At 33.9% G+C, this 8,388-nt stretch overlaps 1 protein-coding gene across 1 annotated transcript; it reads right to left on the bottom strand.

Moving 5' to 3' along the window:
- Positions 1–5,764: 5,764 nt before the first annotated feature.
- LOC122194367 (putative receptor like protein 25) lies at positions 5,765–7,159 on the bottom strand. The gene is made up of 2 exons (XM_052765859.1): positions 6,898–7,159; positions 5,765–6,384 (listed from the first exon to the last, which is right to left on the bottom strand). Exons 1-2 carry the CDS (start codon positions 7,157–7,159, stop codon positions 5,765–5,767), a joined length of 882 nt encoding a protein of 293 aa, XP_052621819.1.
- Between the last annotated feature and the right edge of the window lie 1,229 nt (positions 7,160–8,388).

Below are 8,388 nucleotides of genomic sequence, written 5' to 3'. Positions count from 1 at the left end.
CCAAATCTAACCTCCTAGGGTCGGAATAACATGCAAAGCTACTACCTTTTCATCCATGCATGGCCCTTTTTGCTAAAAAGGCCATAACAACCTCTTAACCTTTTCGTGGGGGGTTCTAATGGCATAAAGCTTCCACCTTTATGCCTTAACCACTCTAAATGCTCTCAGATCTGAAAGGATCTATGCTTGGGACGTCCAAATCCCCCAAGCAATCATTCTTGGTCCAAAAACTTCATAAAAAGGACGATAAAGAGATCAAACAAACTAGAAGTCAAGATGAAGACTTGATTACCAAGAATGCAGCAAATGGAGTGCATCTTCTGGATCTACTTCTTCCTTCTTGAACCTCCAACCTTCTCCTTGTTCTTCCAAGCTTCAAGATTGCTCAAAGTCTCACAAAATGGCTCACAAACTCAAGGGAGGCTCTAGGGTTTCGTGGGTAAGGGTTTGGGGTCTGGTGGCTGATGATGAGGCTGAGGAAATGAGAATGAGATGCTTAAATAGGGTACCAAGTCTGAATTTAGGGTTTTCTCAAAACCTGACTAACTCGCCGAGTCAGTCTTCTCACTCGTCGAGTAGGTCCCTTAACCCGCGACCCAATTCACGATCCTACTCGTCGAATCAGTCCATCTACTCGATGAGTCACTTCCTTATTTTGAGGTTTTCTTCCCTTTCAAGGTCTTCTGCATTCGGGGTGTTACACTTCTTGTGATTGAGGTGAGTACATGTTGGTATTTTCCTACTTCAGGGTTAATAGCAAAATGATATATATGATAATGAAATACCAATGCTTTCATATATGAAATCTTTTGAAATGAAAGTATTAACATGATTTCCAAAAGAATGTTTTGAAATAATGCCTTGAAGGAAAGAACATTTTTGAAAGTTAAAGATGTCTTTGAAAGAATGTATTAAAGGTAAGAATGTTTTTGAAAGTAATGAATGTATTGAAGAAGCAAATGTTTTGGTAATGTGTGCGGAAATGTTTTGAAAATATATGTGCTTTACTTTTGAAATAAGTATTTTGATACTAATGCATAGAAGGTGTAAAGCATGGAAGGAAAATATAATAATGTATTAAATATGTAAAGCATGGAATGTAATAAAATGAATATATTACTCAAGCCATGATGTCCACGTAACGAGATATAGTGGAATCTATCGGGGTGGCGCCTACCCTTCATGATATAGATGTCCTAATAGAATTGATGTCTTGGTGGACTGATTTTGATCTTTGCACCTTGGTATAAACTTAGGGATATTGCTAGGCCCTAAGTATAAAAATGACAACAATTCAAACACCAAGATTAGCCCTTAATGAAAAAAGGAATGGAATGTGAAAAGAAATGTGTATTGAATTATTTTTATGACTAATGAAATGTTTTGATATAGAATGGAATGTGGAAAATGTATATTTGAAACTTGTTTCGCAAAGATGAAATGATTATGATGAAAATGTGAGAAATGTTTTGGGTCACAAACCCACGTAGCTCACGAGACAATATTATATTACGCATCTCTTTGTAATGCCATGTATCCCAAGTTGTACTTATAAGGAGAAAATGTAATAGATGGAAGTTAGAAGTTAAGAGAAAGAGAATGGAGGGAGCTTATCAAGTTCCTTTTTAATGATATTGATGAAATTCATATTTGCACACTATGGTTGTATTGACGTTTAATGGTAACATCCAATATTTTAATTTGTAAATGTTTTTTTTTGTGGGATCGGATTTTGTTAAATGTGGGTTAACACCCAAAATGATTTTATAACCTTAGCTTTGAAAAAGTCTTAAAATTTTGAAAACTTTGGGGTGTTACAGTAGTCTTTTTCCATGAGGTAGGAATAGAACAATGTAATGTGTTGTGCTCAATAACATATGTAGGTTTTGAATAAAAAATGATAGATAGGAGAGACAAGCCCATCATAACAGCTTTATGATATATTAAGGAGTACTTAATGAAAATAATCGCTAATTCCCAACAAAGTGATTGAGAAGTCAAATGGACCACTAACTCCATAAGCCAAAAAATTAATAGGGAACATCAAAACGGGAACTGCAAAGTATAATGTGTTTTAGAATGGGGGAGATAATCAGATAAGTATGAAGTTGGTGGTCCATGACTTGAATAATATGTAGTAGATATGCACGGAAAGAATTGGTCACATAGAAGATAGGAAGTGATATGAAGTGTCTTATTTTTTTGCAACATTTTGTAAACTTTGATGATGACAATGTTAGTGTCTTTGATAATGTACATGCATATGCCTTGTTTTGTGAATCCTGTATTTTAAAATGAATTTGAGTGTTCAATGTTTTGTTTCCAAGTGCAGCAATGGCCATGACAAGGAGTATGAGTAGACACCAGAATCATGATGATGCACCTTCACCTACCAAGAAGAGGTTTAACAAGGGTTAATCGGCAGCTTAGTCAGACCTTAATCATGATTTGCTTTTTTTATCATGATGAGACTGGGAATCGTTGATTTTGTTTCATTTAGTGGAGTTTGCAATTCTTGGAGGTCACTTGCACTCTCTAACTGGAACATGTTTATGGCATCCAGACAACCCCTGTTGATATAGATTACTAGTCGACCTTATAAGAAATAATGCTTCTTAGAGGAGTCCGAAGGAAGAAAGTTAACCATAAGAGTATTATCCTATGTTCATGTGATTTTGTGTCTTTTGCTTTTGTATGTGTGGCTAATGCAAAATTGGTTGGTCTTTTGGGATTAAAGTTAGAACCATTACAATGGAAACATACATACTGCGAGATTGTTAAACGTATGTATGACAAATCAAATTGTACATTTATATGTGTTGAGTAACGTTATAATTCAAAAGCCTGTACACCCAAACAAAGGCAATCTGGTTTCATCTTCTTAATTGTGTATCATAGTATGTGTGTATGTGATCTCATAGTATGGTGCTAGGAACTTATGCTCATGGTCTTAATTGTGAATGATAAGAATTGGAAATAATTACTTGCATTTTGGTCTTAATATGATCAACATCATGCTTTATTTTTGTTAATTAGTTGTTTCCTGCCTTTATTTTTACTTTATGTTGATCAGGAATGGAGATAATAAGAACTCCATTAAATTAAGGAATTTTTTACATGTTTGCAAGTTAATTTTTATTGTTTGGATGGTAAATTTGATTGGAGGGAAGTTTCAAATAACTAAGTTTTGATAGGCTTGCCACCGGTCAAAAAAGTTCTTTCAATCAAATTCACTGGAGGGGAGTATTAAATAACTAAGTGTTTATAGCTTGGCCAATATGGACAATGTACTTTGTTCATTAGTAATAATAGGATTATACTTACATTTTGCTGTAAATATAATCATAGTACCTAATTGTTGTATATCACTATTTTTGGTAAACAATTGTTAGTGCACGGTTACTATGTAAAATAAGATGCAAAGTACATTGTTATGGATTACATATTTAAAAAATGTAAGCATATTGCTATTATATATAAATGTATGCAAGTAACTGCTAATACGGGTAAAAATAAAATATATCACCTATGTTTGTAAAAGGAGTAAAGTACATTGCTATTTCCTGCAATTGGCCATTACTTGTTAAACCATAGAGTAGACGCTTAAAAGGAGAGCATTTTTTAGATGGACATGCCTTTTTTTCCATGTGAAGCGACCTCAGGAAAATAGGCGATGAAATACTTTGCAAATGAGAAGTATTAAGATATGTGTGTTGAGCTTTGAACAATGGAATCTAACCATCTATCGTTCATAAACCCTTATTAATAGCCATAACCTATGTCAGGTTGGGTTGCTTACTATTCCCCACAAGAGGCCCTCAGAAATTGCAACTACTTGGAATACTAAAAGGCCTTACTTCTACTTGAAAGTTATAATCCTTTTGAGACAAAATATTCATTTATGTCTTCATATTGATAACCTCAAGTAGATATGTTTTAGTTGCTTCATAGCCAACAAGTACATAAGAATTTTAAACCCTGCTGAATTTCAAAGCATTATCTTTTGGAATAAGCATATAAGTAACGAAGTATATAAAAGATTAGCTGGATTTATGTAATTTGTTAAAAATACGGAAAATCAGTGGTCGACTTGATTATGTGTGAATACTAATTGGGATATTAAGTAATAACATAAAAAGTGTTAGGGTTTAATTGAATGAAATTCAAATTGGAGGACTAATGTGTAATTTGTTGAAGTGCAAAAGTATAAATATCTAATGTAAGAATTTAACCTCGCAATTCTTTCATATATTTCCAATGATGAAGGGAGGTTAACACCAGTATGCATCGGACTTGAATTGAGGAGAGAAACGAAGATATGGGAGAATACTCGGGAATTCGAAGTAAATAGGTCAGCAATCAACCTATTTTGTATCAGTTTTAATGCTTGATCTGGGTCACAATGCAATAGTCGGTTGAGCAGGGTATGTATTGCGATTTAATTTTTCAAAATTGATGATATAAGTATGGTAATAGTTAGCATATAACCAAAATCATGCCTTGGAATCAACCCAAAATAGATTAGGATGTCGCTAAATATTTGACCTAGAATTTGTCAGATTTTGGGAGTTCTTTGACATATGGGTAAATGTTGGTTTGATGTAGAAATTGATGTTGTGAAACGAATTTAGCACCTTGTAGGAATTAATGCTCATGAAGTTTTTTAAAACCATGAAAGAACATGGATGAAACACATTGAATTCCCTGCTATAACTTTAAAAGGTATGTGTACCTGTTGCCTGTTAATTCAGTTGAAATCCTTGAGAAATATTTGCTAATTGATGCCATTTGAGTTGGTATATAACTATATAAGTTGATAGCTGATAAGCTTGAAGTAGAATTTTGTGAATTTGGCCTCAAAATGAAGAAATGAGACAACTTTACCGCTAGTTAAATGTTATAGTTGATATTTAATTGATCTAGTATCTGTGTATATGCTAATTGTTATGATCAATGTAATCAAGTTTCACTATAAATAGTTCTATGTTTTTCAAAAGTTTGTTATAACATAAATTAATTGTGAGAGTCCAAGGTCACGCGATAAACAAAACAATGGATTCTTAATTAATGATATAGCAATGAAAATTGAACTCGCATAAATTTAGCAATCTTAAACCTAAAACACACATGGAGCTTAATGGTAAATCAAACTCAAATCCCTTGAATTGAATCTCTTCTACATCTTCTCCTTTCCCTCTGAACGTGAAGATATGATACCTCCTGAGATACATGATTATGTAAGTTTTATGCGGATAAATTCACGGGTTTTATCTATACAAAATACCACACCCACAGGCATAAAATGTGTTTCAGAAAATATGGTTATATTATTGATTTCTACAAAATACTGTCAACATGTACTATACTAGAATATTTTTAAAACAAACATGGCTTTCATAAACATCATGATAAACAGATTGTAAACAAATAACATGGTGGAACATAGATCGATTTCACATAACTAGATACATAACAAATCTAACTTAAAATACAAAATATATTTTTTTTAGTATCTTATACTTAAAATATTTAATAATACTTTCATTGCTAAAATGCCTATATGGTTTGAGAATAAAGTTTTTAAGACAAATTTGAGAAACATATGTATCTAAGAAAATATCACAGTTATCTTGTAAAGGTTGCTTTAAAGCAAACAATAAAAATAAAAAAATATGTATATTTTAAGAGTATTATATTTTTCCAAATGACTTTTAACACACAACAAAAATCAAATTAGATTGAGGGGTTGAGAACAGATGCACGTCTAAGGAATTGTACCTTGGTATTTCCTTGTGTAACTAAGTGACCTCACCCATATGTCCCTCCTCTTTGTGAACCGATCATTATATCTTTCATATAAAATGTTTCCAATAACAACCCCAACAACCAGTCCACTTCCAACTCCACAGAATACAAAGATCCAATCAATTGTTTTGTTTGGGAGGAGAGAGTCAGACTCATACATACTGCTTACTGGTGGAACCGTTGTCGCCTTTGAACCTTGACATTCTTTGGATAGAGGTTCTCCGCACAATCGTGGATTGCCCATGTAGGAGTCATTCTCAAATGTATCAAATTGCTTCCCTTTTGGTATGCACCCATCAAGATGGTTGAATGACATATTGAAAATGGAAAGAAAGTTGAGTTTACCAATTGCCGAGGAATTTCTCCAGATAGCTCGTTTTGGGAAAGATCCAAATTCAAGATTCTTTAGGAACCCCAAAGATGGCAAGACACATCCACTAAAATGATAGTTGGAAAGATTGAGTGATTCATGGCCTCGAAGATCTTGGAGTGATGGTGGGATTTCTCCTTCAAAATGGTTACAAGAGAGTTCAATAGCCGTGAATATGGTTAGAATCTTTTCATACTCTGTTCTGACACCTTTGTGTATTATTGTCATACGGTAACTTAAATATACCCGTTACGTATGTATCATTTGTACCAGATGGTTTGATGGACATTTCTGATTCAATAACAAATGATTCACCACCATAAACTGATCTCATGGCATTCCAAGTTTGGAAGTAGTTTCGATGCAGTTGACCACTAAAACCATTGTTAGAGAGGTCTATGATCTGCAACTTAGGGAACTGTGGCTAAACAGTTGTCGAATATTGAATTGGGCCATAAAATTTGTTAGACCTCAATACAAGAACTTGCGGGTTGGGAAAATTTCCCAAACAAGAAGGAAAGACGTCATGGAACGTGTTTTCTGCAAGATCGAGAACCTCTAAATTGATACAATTTGTCAATGATCTTGGTAGCTGACCCGTAAATTGATTTTTGTTCAAATAAATATATTGCAATTGGCTTCATGCATAAACACATTCATCATTATGCTGTGAAAGTTATTTATGCTGAGATCCAAAAGCACCAACGAGTTGGTTAAGTTACCAACAAACGGAGGAAGAGTTCCACTCATGTTGTTAAACGCCAAAGCTAAGACTCGAAGAGATTTCACTTCACATATCAATGGCGGTATTTCTCCTGTCAGGTTGTTACTTAAGGCAATATAAACAACTGTGGTCTGTGGTGGAATTAGTAGCTGCCCTTGTAACAGATTATTGTCGATGCTAAATTCTTCTAAACGTTTCCATGGGAGAAATTGAGGTTGCTGATGAAATTCAGTGATGTAGTTGTTGGAAAGGTTAATCATCTCTAATGTATCTCTGCTGTTGTTCTAGATCCACACTGGTACCATGCCATCAATCTTGTTGCTGTCGAGAAATAAGAGTTCCATTTTATTTTGGAACTGCAAAAAGGTCGGGAATTCCTTCAAGTTGCATGTCTACAGTCCTAGGATTTTGAGTTCTTGTAAGGTGCTACTGGTGTAGTTGTTGGTTGCCACTAGTGATATATTGTTATGACCTAAGTCTGAGAGTTTCTCGTTTATTGAGTCCTAGGAACATGTCTATGTCTAGACTCCTTCTAAAAATATTATAACTAAGCTGAAGAAGTTAAAGACTTTAAAGTTGGAAAATGAACTTGAAATTGGTCCTTGTAGTTGGTTTCATTGAAGGTTTATAAATGATAGTTGGGTGAGGTTGAAAAACCAGGATGGTATATGACCAATGAAGAAATTTATTCCCATTGCGAAAAGACTAAGTTTAGTTAGGTTTGCAAGAAAAGGCGGTATTTCACCGTTTATGTCACTACAAGAAAAACGCAATTTTGCTAGGGAAGGTCGCTATGGAACGTGCTTTCATTGTTAATCTACAATGAATCGTGCTATAGAATGTTGTTCGATAGCAATGTTGCTACCACATTGTCTACGGATTTTATTTCTGGTAGCGAGAATGGGATTTGCTAGGGAAAATGCTACCGACTCCATATTCGTTGGTATTATGCTACCGATATTTCTAAGGAACAAAAATTTGTAGCAATTTTCCAGTGACAGTTGTTACGAAATCACTTTCTGTTGTACTGCTGCTATGAAATTAATTATCGTGGTTACTATACAACGGAGTTTGTGACGGAAACCAATTTCATAGTTGATTTGCTATTGAAGTGTCATTCGTAGGTATTTGCTAGGGAATTCTGTTATGGAATTTGATTTCGTTTGCTTGTTGTGCTATGGAACAATAAGCCTAGCTAATTTGTGACGGCATTTGTTATGAAAGTATATGCCATAGCAACGTTGATAAGGAGTAGTTCAATTTCATAGATATTTACCTTTGGAAATTTGCACCGTCAATAAAACCCATGGAATCATCAAGTTCATGATGGTATGTATGTATGGTTTTTTTCTTTGTTGGGATCGTGTATGCTTAATTAATTTTCTTATTCTATGGATGAATTATTATTATGATCAATGAAATTTGTAAGATATGGTTTGAATGATATGTTTTTGAATTGGTAATATATTTTTTTATTTTATTGTATTTT

The sequence above is a fragment of the Lactuca sativa genome, chromosome 7 (genome assembly GCF_002870075.4).
Source record: "Lactuca sativa cultivar Salinas chromosome 7, Lsat_Salinas_v11, whole genome shotgun sequence".
NCBI lineage: Eukaryota > Viridiplantae > Streptophyta > Magnoliopsida > Asterales > Asteraceae > Lactuca > Lactuca sativa.
This window is presented reverse-complemented; position numbering and strand designations above follow the sequence as displayed.